The sequence below is a fragment of the Pocillopora damicornis genome, chromosome 9 (assembly GCF_964200805.1).
Source record: "Pocillopora damicornis chromosome 9, jaPocDami1.2, whole genome shotgun sequence".
Lineage (NCBI taxonomy): Eukaryota > Metazoa > Cnidaria > Anthozoa > Scleractinia > Pocilloporidae > Pocillopora > Pocillopora damicornis.
Genome location: NC_142678.1, coordinates 21,051,498 through 21,065,626, shown reverse-complemented (window position 1 = coordinate 21,065,626; position 14,129 = coordinate 21,051,498). Strand labels below are relative to the sequence as shown.

General features: G+C 37.0%; 2 protein-coding genes across 2 annotated transcripts; both read left to right on the top strand.

Annotated features, from left to right (window-relative positions):
• The first annotated feature begins 21 nt into the window (after positions 1–21).
• LOC113679669 (radial spoke head 1 homolog) lies at positions 22–2,310 on the top strand. The gene is made up of 2 exons (XM_027196630.2): positions 22–194; positions 1,543–2,310. Exons 1-2 carry the CDS (start codon positions 141–143, stop codon positions 2,161–2,163), a joined length of 675 nt encoding a protein of 224 aa, XP_027052431.2. The 5' UTR covers positions 22–140; the 3' UTR covers positions 2,164–2,310.
• A 3,009-nt stretch (positions 2,311–5,319) lies between these two features.
• Positions 5,320–13,955, top strand: LOC113679689 (uncharacterized). The gene is made up of 2 exons (XM_027196656.2): positions 5,320–5,479; positions 10,247–13,955. The coding sequence occupies exons 1-2, from the start codon at positions 5,449–5,451 to the stop codon at positions 12,796–12,798; spliced, it is 2,583 nt and encodes an 860-aa protein (XP_027052457.2). The 5' UTR covers positions 5,320–5,448; the 3' UTR covers positions 12,799–13,955.
• The last annotated feature ends 174 nt before the right edge of the window (positions 13,956–14,129 follow it).

Here is a 14,129-nt window from a genome sequence, read left to right as displayed (position 1 = left end):
TTCAAATTCGACTTTATTCAAATGGTTGCTAGGGCAACTCAAGATACAATGAGCCGCTGCAAACACAAATCGAAATAATATTTGCCGTGCTTTCAACACGAACAAGACCTTGCCGTTTACTTTTCCTCACATAGGTCAACATGTCTGATATTGGATCGGAAGAATTCGAAGAGGATGAAGGCATCAATCTTGGGGTAGGTTAGAGCGGGTTTAAACAGCAATTTTTTCGGTTAATATGCGAAAATTGAATTGTCAAAAGCTGTCACTCTATTTGCCTAAAAATTTGCTCCGTCCTTTATCAGTCTTCTTTCTCTCTTTTCGTTCTTAATTCTCCGAAATTTTGTAATGTGTTGAAACTGATAAACTTTAATCGACGCAAACCTTGAGAATGTCAACTGTCAAGTCTTTGAACTTTCATTTCAATTTTATCGAAATGACAGCATCGATCGCTAAATTATAAGTATTTGACAGCTTATGGTTTTCATTGTCGACTGACAATCTAAGCTAAGAAAGTATCATTTAGTTCTGTGCAATTTTCAGTCTCTCTTTTAATCAAAGGAAGAAAACTTTGACGAAAGACTATTTCACAGCCGAGTTAGCCATTCTTCAGTCATAACTAAATATGCAAAAAAAATATCCCGGCAGGGAACAGCGATTTGTGCATACTTAATTTGCAAAGTAATTGGCTTCAGTCAAAGTCAACATACCACAGCGATGTTGATAAACAAATACAGCCACCCACTAAACTCTCTCAATAGCTTTGCCCTCCTCAGCGGATGTTAATCTGTACCGAGCGTCAACTTAGTTGAGACGCTCGAACTGAAAGCTTTTCAAATTACACTGCTATGCTTTTACTCGCTTTCATGTTAAAGTGATCGATGTACAAGGGATTTTCAAGTGATTTTTACCGATGACACTTTTTGTAAAGTACATTTTTCTTGTTGCTCGTAGAAGCACATAATTATAGCTAATATTTTATAAAACTATTAAAATTGTCAATTTACTTATAAGCTTTTCTAAGAAACTGTATGTGATCTTTCTCTCGCGATGATTATAAGAGCGGAGCATGTGAATGAATGAGGATACATTTCAGCCGATTCAGCATCTCAAGTTTATCATGAAATATCTCTTGTAGCTTGTGAAGTGGTTTGTTTCTACGCATGATTGCTTACTGTTTGACGCTTGTGGTTACCCCTTTGAGATTGAAGAAGGACATTTAAGCCTAACGACGTGTTACGTAATCTTTTGGTTTCTTACGGAGCGAAATTAAGTCAGGCCTTCACTAACGTGATGAACTTGGAACTCTAGTTAAGGGACCCCACGGTTCAGATATCCGGCTCCCGGCCGGTTCAAATATCCTGCTCCCCGAAAGGGCCTTCCTCTCGCTGTGAGCAGGATATCCCATGGGGAGTTTTACGACATAAACTTTCCAGACCACCCTTCCCTCAGAGCTTCTAAAAATGAGCGCTACATACAGTTCAAAGGCCATTCGACGAATCTGATTACTGTATTACGTTTTATTTTCTAAATTCATTTCTGTAGGAGTACGATGGTGACCGAAACGAAAATGAAGAACGCCATGGCTACGGTAAAGCCACCCTGCCAAACGGAGATACGTACGAAGGGCAGTACGAACATGGAAAAAGACACGGCAATGGTACGTACCGCTTCAAGAACGGTGCCAAATATGTCGGCGAGTATGTCAAAGGCAAAAAGCACGGCCAGGGCACGTTTTGGTACCCAGACGGCTCGCGATACGAGGGTGGCTTTGTGGAAGATCGGAGAAATGGCCACGGGATTTACTACTACGTGAATGGGGACACCTACGAGGGTGACTGGTACGAGCATCAGAGGCACGGCCAGGGCGTGTACACGTACTCAGCGACTGGGACCAAGTACAAAGGATCGTGGGTACACGGCAAGCGCGACGGCACGGGAGAACTCGTTCACTCCAATCACAGATACATGGGAAATTTCTTGGATGATAACCTCCATGGCGTGGGCAAATATCGGTTTGATATCGGTTGTGAACAACACGGAGAATACGTTTTGGAGGAAAAGGTCCAAGAGGGGGACACCGAAGAAGATGAACAACTTACCGTGTTGACTGCCAAGTGGAAATGTGCAAGTATAACTGAAATTGAGCCAGCTATCATTAGATAGATTTGTCGCATTTGAAATGTTGACTATTTCTAGAACCTTTTTTTAGATATTTCGCGCGAAACCCTCCTGTTTACATCAGTAGTTGAATTTATTTTATTTATTCAGAAAAATTCTTCTTAGGGGTGAATAAAACTGCCCTACACCAAAGTTCTCTTCGAAGTGACTATTATCATTATTACCATCATCATCATTTAATTTGTCTTCTTCTGTTATTTAAAGCTGAATCCAAACCGTGGTTCTGGGGCCGAGTGAAGGATTGATCAATCCTATTATTAGTCTCATTATCATCGTCATCATCATTCATATTATCGATATCATTTTATTGTTTAACTCCGTCAAACAAACCCCCCCTCCCCCCCCCAAAATAAAATAAAAATAAAGAAGGGAAGTGAAGGTTTGATTGAAACAGCCCCTAGGGGGATGGGGAGTGTATTGTATACTAAAATGAATGTTTTTAAATCCGATCTTGCCATTTATCATTCCCTTTGGCCCATTTTACGAGATTCTCAATTATTACCGGTCCCGGAAACTAAAGATCTCTTTTGTTTGCCGTACATTGCAGATAGAAATATGAATATTTCTGGAATTAAAGCAATAAAAGTATCAGGAAATTAAAGAGAGTAGACGGGTTTTAGATCAGAGAACTTCATTAATTTTCCTAACATTTAGTTTTTTTAAATATGACATTCTGCCCGCTAAGTTTCCGAGCTTTCGAGAAGCAGGCCACAGATCGATCAATTTTCCCCTCAAATTTGTCTAACGAGAAGTAACCACTGATTAAAAGGTTACCCGTTTAACTGACAAATAAGGTCAAACCTCGCGTTCTTTCTGGTTTGACCCATTAATTCCGCGGCCAAGTTCAGTTGTTCAAACCTAATACAAACCAATTACTGAATGACTACGGATGACAAGTGACATGCGTAGAACAGTCGAGCCATCCCGCTTGCGACGAATCCCATATGGAAGGAAAGTAAGGGGTGCTAATTGGAACTTTTGACCGTTGAAGGTTGAGACGATATTCTGTACCAAGCGGTCAATAATCAATGTCCCGAAATTCTTTCACCTTAAACTCCGTGCTTTTCACCTCCATTAAGAGGTTGTGGTCATCCTTTATTCCAAGGCTTGTTTCTAAATACCTTCTGCCAGTATTGAACGGTCTTCTGAAGCGCCACCACTCAAATAAAACTAAGCACAAGCTTTCAAGTATATTTAACCCATGTTTATCTTCTGAAATCAAGCTAGTAGTATTTTTGAGCGAGGAATTTGTAAATTAAGTGGTTAGTTATGGCATAAAATGAAATTTTTTACAATACCATACCCCTATTCTGTAGAATACGTATTTAGCGGACAACCTGTATTCAGCGGTCACCTCGCCATTCTCCGTCGGTAATTTTCTATTATCGACCGAGTTGATAGCGTAAATTGGCCATCGTGAAGAGCTTAAAAGCTGACGTTTCGAGCGTTTATAGTCCTTCGTCAGAGCGATTGCCAGTTGATAACACTAAATTACCCAGTTACACTCACCCACCGACGCAGCATCATAGTTTCTTTAGAAACTCAGTTAACCCTTTTATTCACTTAATACCAAGTTCGACTACGGCTATACCAGTCTAAGAGACACAAGAGATACGATTGTTAGACGACAGATGAAGGGGTATAGCTTTATTGCAATCAACCACAAACGACAAAATTCTTTAAAATAACAGAGATACGACCGACGGCTTTTTTTTTTTTGGCCAAAAAAACCTATCGTTCAATGTACCTGTTAAGTGAGCCTACAGTTTATTTTTATAAAAGCGTTCGAAAATTGTGCAAATCGCTACCCCCAAGCCTGTGATCTGCAAACATTTTTCGTGTTCTTCCAACATCCTGCATGGGTTATTACCGACACCGGCAAACCGGTAGAGAGTGAAGTCTTCAGCATAATTACCATGTGAATGAATTTTTCTATAGTTGTCATATTAATATCAATTGTTCATGAAATTCTGTCCACCGTTGCAAATTTTTAGGCTTCGGTACAATATTTGTAGAATTACGGAAATCGGCAATACCGCGATATTGCTTTGCATCGATATTTATACACAAAGTTATAGAAAGTTAATCAATACGAAACTGATCAAAGGTTCACTGTTTTATAAAATGGTTTATTGTTTGCCACGCCTAATTCACATAGTACCTTAGTCTACCTTTCCTGATTCTCATCACAAATATTAATCAACCAGCATCTACGAAACATTAACGAGACATGGAAATGACAAATTAGAGAAACTGGTGTGGAAAAGTGAAGTTGGAAAAAAAGAAACGGATGTGTACCAATATTGTTGATGCGGTTGACTGCTTCCGTAACTTCAGTCCAATAAAATAAAATGTTACTCTTGGTCTGAAATATTTGAACTTTGTGCAACTTTGCACAATTGCTCTGTATTGGCAAACTATTTGCTAAGTTCGAAGTTACTTAAATTGCATGTTTGACTAAGAATTGTGGAGTCAAAAATGATTTTTTCGCGCTGAAAATCGACTTTTGTTTCGTCGATACTAAAAATAGAAACTCTCGGGAAAAAAATCGATTCCACAGCAAGGTTAAGATGGAGTCGGTAAAAAACTTATGTTTCAAGAAGTTAAATATGCAGGCAATTAAAATACCAAGATTGAACAACGATATGCCATATTTTATGAAGAAATGTCTCACAATAATTAATTTTATTTTAAGAACGAGTTAGTGCATGAGTAGTTTATACCATTTGAGGTCAGAACGATTATGTTATCCTGTTATCGCTGTGATAACACGCTAGAAGAGTGGAAACACGCACCTCTTGGAGTTGGAAAATAAAAACCCTTTAATTTATCCCAACAGCCTCACTGCGTCACTGGGGAGTTATGTTTGCAGGATATTGATCTGGAAGCAAGTTTGCAAGAAATAACTTTCTTAAGAACTCACTTAACCGCAGGCTGTCAATATCGTAACACTCGTGCGCATGATATCCCATCACGAAACGAAACTCGTTCGTACTCGATGGACTGATGAAAATTCTTCATTTCATCCTCAAAAAACGAAATATTTACAAGATTGTTATAAGAATTGTTCCCTTGTTGTATTTACATACTTTTAGGTAATCCGACACATTAATTATTTATATTGGGACTCATTGTTTGCGCATAAACAGCATGGGTAGCGTTTGACAGGTTGGGACTCAGGACTAGTGAGAGACAGACCAACGTTAGTGTTAAGATGCGGTAGTTGGATGCCCTCATCTGTTTTAAAGTGTTGATTTTACTTGTGGGCAAATGGGAAATACACAAGGGAAAAGTACTGAAGGTAAGATATAAATTATATCTCTGTTTTATGTCGCAAGAAGGGCAAGCATTCTTGAAATTCAAGTGTGACAAGGTTAGTTGTGAAGAGTAATTTTGCATGACAATGCGAAAGCTTGGGAAAATTATGGAATGGTCCTGTTTATTTCGCATTATCCGGCTTATAGGCGAGTTTGCTCCATTTATTTGGAGAACAAGGCCTTAATCAAACGTACTGCTGTTCATTTAAGTTATTTCCCTGGAGTTTTCTTCGTATACCTGGTAAATAATTCGCAGAGTAACGGGCTTTTGTTGTAAAATACCTCTTGCGGCGTCACAATAAATTTCTGGTCTGTATCGATCGATTTTATCTGCCTGCAGCACAACTTGATGTTGTCATGTAAGTCACCAGGGCCGTATAAGTCTGTTTGCCAGATAAAAACATATGTACATAATGCGTAAGCTTTTTCAAACACAGAAATCCACTCGCGATTATAGTTTGTTTAAACAATATGGAGAATTTTACTGTTATTGTAAGTCTAGCAGCTTTGATCGAGCATTCGCAGAATTCTTTTCATTTCGAATGTTTTCTGTCGTTTTATCGCTTCAGCAAAATTTCATATATTGCATTAATACGAGATTGAATTTTCTCCCAGCGGAAAAAAATCGCCATCCGTAGCTCGCTAATGACTATTTATCTCTCACAATATTTATCATCGAAAGTTCTTTACATGTTTCCTCTTCAAGAATTAGTCTGTCACTTACTATGATCAATATTTTCCTTTCCTTTATTTTACTTTCAATTTACTGACCTGTGAAAACATACATCATCGCACTACTGTTTTAATTTCCTTTTCCGCTGTGATAGTGCGTTTACTGTAATGCGATTTTTCATGGGAGATGCATTAGCAACTTACGAATTTATTTCTTAGCCAAATCCCGCTCTAACTTCGCTGGGATTACTGAGCATGTCAGTAACCTGGTCGGGAAATTTAGTTTAAAAATTTTCCTTTTTCTTCTAAAGACAGAGGCGATCTAGCAATTGGAAAACCTAAATTGGGTCTTGAAAAACCATTCGTGCGTCTTAAATGTAGCTTTTTCCGAGATCTGGGATTCCGTCTACAACAATATTGGTCACCAACGCATTTCGAACGTTCGATCGTTGTCTTTTGCAACTGCTTTCGTGTTACATCCCTCTATAATCCCAGCTCTCAGTGGCGGATAATATTCTAGAATGTTTTCCGAGAGACAAGGAAAATAATGTTCCTGTACATTTAATCTTTTCTTTTTGTGATTTCCTGCGATTAAATGTCGAGAAATTCGACTCGCTCCTTAATTATTCAAATGTAGCCTGAAGCCGTCAAACGAAGAAGCCGTCTAGCCGCGAAAAAACAGTTCATTTCTCAAGAGTGTGTCGAATAATATTGGTTTACGTCAATATTACTTCAGTGTTGAAATAAGTTATCTTTCATAACTTACGATGAGCGTTTTTAAAGGATATACTTCGAACGAGAGAGAGTTGTTGTCGCATGTTGGAGGATGTTTTTATAGAATCAATTTAAATTTATTCCCTCGCTAAGTGATATTTGGTGAAATGATTGCACATTACGTTGGAACATTCAGTGTAGAAGGTGCGTGAACTGAATCTAATATGGCAGCCTACCAAATTTGCTTTTTGAAGCATACTGCATTTGGAATGCTAGTTGAGATGTTTATTACACGTTATGACTTATCTCTGACAGGCTTGTAATTTCTGATATCGATACCTCACTGATTCAATGAAATTTGTACATCAGGTTTTCAAACTTTGTGTTCAACATGAGTAAAATGAAAGCAGATGCATCGATTTATTTAAGTTTTGCATAATCATGGACACTAGTTTGAAATGATATATTTGATCAAAGCTATGTACACTAACAAAAGGCTGACATACTTTGTAGAAATAATCAGCAGAAACTGTGAGCACAAACGGAACACTCTGATTGAACCTATTTAATTTTCATGTACACTTCTTTATAAAAAGTTTATCATATTGATGTTTTATTTCTTTACTTAGCATATGGTTATTTTGTTCCTCAAATTTTGAGATACATCTTAGTTTTTATCATTAATGTGAATCACTACTTTGTGTTGTCCAACTGGTTGTAATTATTTAATTATGCCTTATGATGATCAAATTGAACTGTTGCTATGGTCAGCGAAATATTTATATCACTTGATATATGAAATAAGTCAAAGTGAAGCTCCCCTCAATAGAAATCAATCATTGAATGATTTTAACAAGTTCAAGAATCAATCTTAAGTATTTCTTTTCATACCATGCAGTTATAAGGTATAGGAGACTATGTAATCTTGTGGTCTTATTACTATGAATTCAGGAGCAAGTGGTCAAAGTCCTAATGTTTCAAATTTCCAAATGAATTTGAAGTAGTCCTCGACATGTCTAGCCAAATCTAGACAAACTCAGTTAAAATCCAATTGAAAACAAAACCACAAGAAAGAATTGGATTTAATAAACTTGACTCAACTCGACCTATGTGATAGTGAGTTCTGATTTATACTTTAAAATTCATTTTGGTGATTTCATCAAGGAATTTTGGGGAACAAAAATTTACCATTGAGATGTTATGCTGAGTTCACTTTTGAATACTGTTTGTAATTGATGAGAGTGCAAAATTTGACCTGAACACATGTAGACAGTCAGGTATTTGTTTTATCGGCTCACACATGGTAATTTCTATTATAAAATTCACTTGTTGTTCATAAATGTTTAGAATAATAATTTCAAATGTGAAATTACACTAGATCTATGCTTTTTTTACCCTTAAACTTCCATTGGTAGGGAGCTGCAAAAGTTATAATAGTTATCATTTTTCCAACCTAATTACATGACTGCACACACACTAATGAGCTACATGTAGTTGCTGACACCATTGTTTCACCAGAGAAAATAATTTTTAGCAGAAATACAGACAGAAAAAACAACTAATATTAACTGAAATTAATAAAAAATGGTATGTTCACATGTTGGTATCAAAAGACAACTTTCCCAGTGGGTATTAAGTATTGCAGGATTAAAAATCAGCAAGCTACTTGCAAGGCTTGGATTTTGTATTGTGTTAGTGGACAAATTTTAATATCTCTTTTGTTCTTTATTAAAGAATCACAAATTTAATTAAATTGAAACCATCAACAATGAAATGCCCTCAAGAAGTTGTTTTTTTATCACCCAATACAACCCAGACAATATGTAATAAGTAGCGGTTGAAATCAATAGCTATGAAAAATGAACTTAGTGGGAGCAAATGCTTTTCATATTTTATGGGATTCATCACCTGAATTTGATAATCTAGTTATCACCCTTTTAGAGTTAAGTCTTTAAATCTTTGATAACTAATTATTTCAGAGACCTAAATAACCTGTCACAGGTAATGGACAAAAGAATAGATATTAATTTTCAATGCACTAATTTGCAGAAAAGAATTGAACAGAAAAGTTTCTGAACACCAACAATGTCATGTAAAGCATAAAATAATGCCATGCTTTCCCATGTCTCCTCAATGACCTCTTTTGAGAAGAACAAAAGGTAAATGAAGGTTCCTCCCTCTCTTGCAAAGCTCTTTGGATTAAATCTGTTGATCTCATACTTAGCTCTGTCAATCCAGCCTGATTATGCTACAATGTTATTTCCCAAGAGAGGAAAAGTTACTCTACATGAATTAATCTCCAACTTACAATTGTCATTGTCATCATGAGAGAAATAAATTTAATATCAAATAAATGAGGTAATCTTAAGGGGCAATGTAACTTCTTTATATCACACTATTTCTGTGCTTCTGGTGCTGTATAAATATATGCTAGAAGCTGACTACCCTCTGCAATAAAATATCTTGATTAAAAAAAGAGATATCTTTGACTAAAAAATGTCCACACATTCAATGAGTGGCTTTCTACAACATATACGAGGTGTATTGGTTTAACCATTAATACAGTTTGACCTGTGTAAGGCAAGTGGCAGGTTATTACTTATGCTTGGGAGCACCTACACTAAATTCCCTGTTACTGCAGGATTTTCTTTAAGGTTTTAAGTAGCCAGAGCCTTTTTAAAGATAAATGGTTGTGGGTCTCAAAATCCAATATGGTGGGCAAAACATCATTGTTCGTACTTTTTTGCCACTGCAGCAAGATTTGTCAAAAAGACAGTTCCCATCATAATGTTTTTAAACTAACCTTGAGTCAGAAGTCTTTTTATGTTTTCAGAAAAGATAGGCAGTGCAAATTTATATTTTTATTGAGCCCAAGTTTAGACCTGATAAACATCATATCTGTAGAGACTCTCGAAGCAATGAAAGTAGCCAGTGAAACCTTGCAGAGAAGCCAGTGTACTTTGCTGGCTGCTGGCTCTTATCTACAACCCTGTACTGTAGCCCTTGATAAAAGACCTCAGCTGACTGTAAAGTTGATTTCTGTTCTGAATTAATTATTCTAATAAAGTAAAATTGTTCTAAATTGATGAAGCAATCAAAAGCCCAAGAAGTCAAGAATTCTAAATCTATATGTATGAAAGCCAGGAGAATATGTTACTTAGATTTCTTATCATTTTTCTGTTGTAAATTTTTTTACAGCAAAATCTTTTGAGTTTTTAAAGTGAGTACTCTAAATCACAGAGTACACTTAGTGTGTCTTGAGCCTTTAAAGTGTTCCTCATTCTTTTATTACAAATGAGCTTGTATCCCTCAAAGTGTGATCACTTGGTATGGGAGTACTCAGCTAATTTCCTGTTTTGTTTCAGATAAAGACAAAAGAAGGAAAGGAAAGACATCTAAGAGTTCTCCTGCCAATGAATTTTCTCCCACACCAAAGCGAAGTTCCACTTCAAATGGTTCTGTAGGAATAAACAGCAACCATAGGACTAGAGAAAGTTCAATTCATTTGCCTCTGAAGGAATACGAAGTTCCAGATTTCTTGAAAGATACCCAGCAACAGCGTTGGCATGAAAATGGGACATCTCCAGTAGTCAAAAGGGATCTAAAAGACCCAGATTTTTCCTCTAATGGTGGACAGGGGCTTATGATTCCTAGTGAAGAACTAGTGGTGCCTGAGTTTCTTAGAAACAGTGAAGGTAGACAAGGACATAACAAGTTACGGCATGGTGGAAGCTCCACTTCTGTTGCCAGCAAATTTGGGGGCACTCAGGGAAATGTAAAAAATGAAAGCAGAGCAAGAACTGCAGAAAGGGCTGACAGACAGAGACTTACTAATGGTGATACAAAAATAGACAGTAATGGCATGAGAGACTTTTTTACCATGAATGGAGAGCAGAAAGTTCGCAGTCACTTGCAGGGTGCTGTTGCAGCTCATAAACCAGATCAGGAAACAAGAATAGGGCAAAAACAAACTCCTGACTTTCAAATAAGGTTGAACAGAGCGTCAACAGTTGACCCACCTGATAAAATTGCTCAACTGGGGCAAAACATGAGAGAAAATTTGAACTCAAAGACAAGTTCAGACACTGACAGTGATTTCAAGGCAAGGAATAGAATAATGTTTGTTGACATGGAGAAAAGAGAGGAATTAGGAGCATACGATGATGCTTCCTTGAAAAGAAAATACAAGAAAGGAGGCAATAAGAGTAAAAACAAAGGACAAAATGGTGTGAAAGACACTTCAGAAGTTTCACAGAGAATTGTGGCTTCTGCTAAGGTGCAGATGGATCCTGGTGGAAGGCGCAAATCAAACAACTGGCCTGCAGACACTGATAGTGTCCAGAGCACTTCATCACAGTCTTTTACTGAACCTATTTCCACAATGTCCTCTGAGAAAGACAAATTTAGTGTTTCAGTGAGAGATCATGGGAACCTTGTGTTAAAAGGTGGTTTGTCAAATGGACTTCTTTCTTCCTCCAGAAAATTACCTGGAGCTGCCAGTGAGGATGCAGATTCACTGCCTTCTACACAAAGAAGTAGTAAACTTAATACCAGTCTTGGTTATAATGAAAGTTCACCTGAGGAAGACCTTCGTAAAGTTAAAAGGAAGGACTCTTTGCAAGCTCATTTACGAAACAGGATTACAAAATTGGAAAAAGTGAAGCCGCCTCTGCCCAGAGCAAGATATGACAGTGACTCCACAACTATCAGTGATCACAGTGCTTTTGGAGATGTCCATATATTTCCACATTCCCCCAGAAGAAAGTCAAATTTTGGGTTGATGACTTTGAATGATCTTCCAGAAGATATTTTGATTTTTATTCTATCTTATCTGTCAACAAAAGATCTTTGCATGGCATCAGGTGTTTGTCAGAAATGGCAGACACTCTGTTGGGATCCACTGCTTTGGTCAAACATTCAAATCTCCAATTATCAAGGAAGCGACATCAACAAAGTTTTGCGGAATCTACTGGCAAGACTAGCCATGGACACTCAGGGTTACTGTATGACAGTACATTCAATAAAGTTAAATGGTTGTGAGCTACTGTCTGATAAAGGACTGGGTTTTGTTGCTCGGTTTTGCATAGATTTAGAGGAGCTTGATGTGTCTGGTTGTTGCTGTATCACAAGTAAAGGTCTTCACGACATTTTATTGAATTGTCAAACTCTGACTCATCTTGACACGAGTGGCTGTACTTGTGTGAATAATGTATCAGCTCCAGTAGCAAATGGATTTGGTGTGGGACATCATGGGTCATTCCTTCAGTTGCGACATTTGGACCTAAGTGATTGTGTGGCATTTGATGACTTGGGTTTGAGAGTTGTGGGTCTCAGTTGTGGTTTGCTTGAAAGCTTGTATCTGCGCAGGTGCAATCGTGTGACAGATGTTGGCATCAAGCATATTGCACAGCACTGTGGAAATCTCAAAGAGCTCAGTGTCAGTGATTGCTTCAAAGTGAGAGATTTTAGTCTGAAGGAAGTTGCCAAGAATTGTCCAAGTCTCAAGTACCTCAGTGTGGCAAAATGTCCTATAACAGATACAGCAATGAAGTATATTGGAAAGCACTGTGTCAAATTAAAGTACTTGAACATCAGAGGATGTGAAGCTGTTTCTGATATTGGAATGACGCACATTGTTCAAAATTGCTTGAAACTGCGGTCTCTTGATGCAGGAAAGTGTGATATTACAGACAATGGACTTCACATGATTGGCATTCATTGTCCTCAGCTTAAGAAATTGAGTATACGAGGATGTGACCGCATTACCAATACTGGGGTGAGAACTATTGCAGCTCAGTGTTGTAGTGTGCAGTACCTAAACTTGCAAGAATGCAACCTCAGTTATGAGACTTTTATGTACATAAGGGAACATTGCAAAAATTGTGTCATCGAACATACATGCCCTGCATTTTTCTAACATAGCCATGCAAAGAGGTGGTGTGAGCTCTTTGTCAAATATTCTTATGTTTTATCAGCTATTTTCAGTCCATCCAGTTGTGTTATTTTGAGAGATGAAATGGATTTCATTCTACCTTCTAATCCATGTGTTCCCATGTGTGTAGGTACGCATGAGACAATCTCCCTTACTGATAACCATTCCATTTTTCACATACACCCCAGCAGGGCCTGTGTATTCAACATGATAGCACATGTAATCTTCTATGTTTTTCACTTAGTTTTAGGCCATCATGTAAAATTTGTAATAATTATTTATAGAGTAAGAGAAATATACCCCTCTGTGAGGGTGGGGCATGGGCAGCTCAACCCCCTTCCCTTATATCTATATTGTGGTTTTGTTGTCTCATCCTAGGCCTTAACAATGCTTAATTGCTGAAGCCTAAGGGCCAAAAGTATACTACTGCCTGTCAAGACTATGAAAAAAATTTATTTATAACTTATTTGTCTACAAAAATCTCTTGAAATCCTATTGATGTGGACAAAGTATAAATAGTGTTAATCCCAAGAGCAAAATTTACATAGTATCAATGAAAAAAGGGTGTGTTTTCCTGACCGTTTTTCAGAAGTCAACCTGAAACTCTAAACTACAAGTGAAAAGTCTCTGATATTCAGGGAAAGCATGTACGTGAGTGTTTTAATACTTCTACAGAGTGAAAATACACAGAAGTTGAAATTGTAAAGTTATGGTTATTGTTTATTCTAAAATTCAGGGGGAACTAGACTCCATTTACCCTTACTGTTCAATTTCCAAAGTTTCATTTTGCAAATATGGGATTGTATATTTGAATATTTAAAAGAATTATTATATTGTTGTATTACAGTCTACAGTGTAAATAATTTATGATTTTAAGAACTATCCTGGGAATTAATTTATAGGTCCTTTGAAAACTTATGTGAAAATAGAGTGCTTAGGACTGTGCCCTTGATGAATTTTTTACCAATTGTGTTTGGTTATGAATGATATGTTCCCAGTTTTGAAGAAAATGTTAATTTTGTTGATATATTTCTGGGAGAATTTGAATTATTATTATTATTGCCATGGAAGAACCTTATTTTTGGTTCAAATGACAGGAGTTATTCAAAAATAAAACAATGAAAACATGAATTATAACAAAAGATGGTGATCTTTGAATCATTAATAGCAAGTATTGTACATCCAGATGGTGATATAAGTTATTTTATGATGCCTGGAAAATAGTGAGTGACAACCTTTTCATCTGATCTCCATCAGCCTCAAAGCATCGCAGAGAATCTTTGATTTTACTATTCCCCAGCCATTTACCAATAGAG

Excerpts from the sequence above, each read along its gene's own strand:
- LOC113679669 (XM_027196630.2), top strand. The coding sequence starts at position 141 with ATGTCTGATATTGGATCGGAAGAATTCGAAGAGGATGAAGGCATCAAT. Across the intron at positions 195-1,542 it reads ATGAAGGCATCAATCTTGGG|GAGTACGATGGTGACCGAAA; the intron begins GTAGGTTAGAGC and ends TCATTTCTGTAG.
- LOC113679689 (XM_027196656.2), top strand. The coding sequence starts at position 5,449 with ATGGGAAATACACAAGGGAAAAGTACTGAAG. Across the intron at positions 5,480-10,246 it reads ACAAGGGAAAAGTACTGAAG|ATAAAGACAAAAGAAGGAAA; the intron begins GTAAGATATAAA and ends GTTTTGTTTCAG.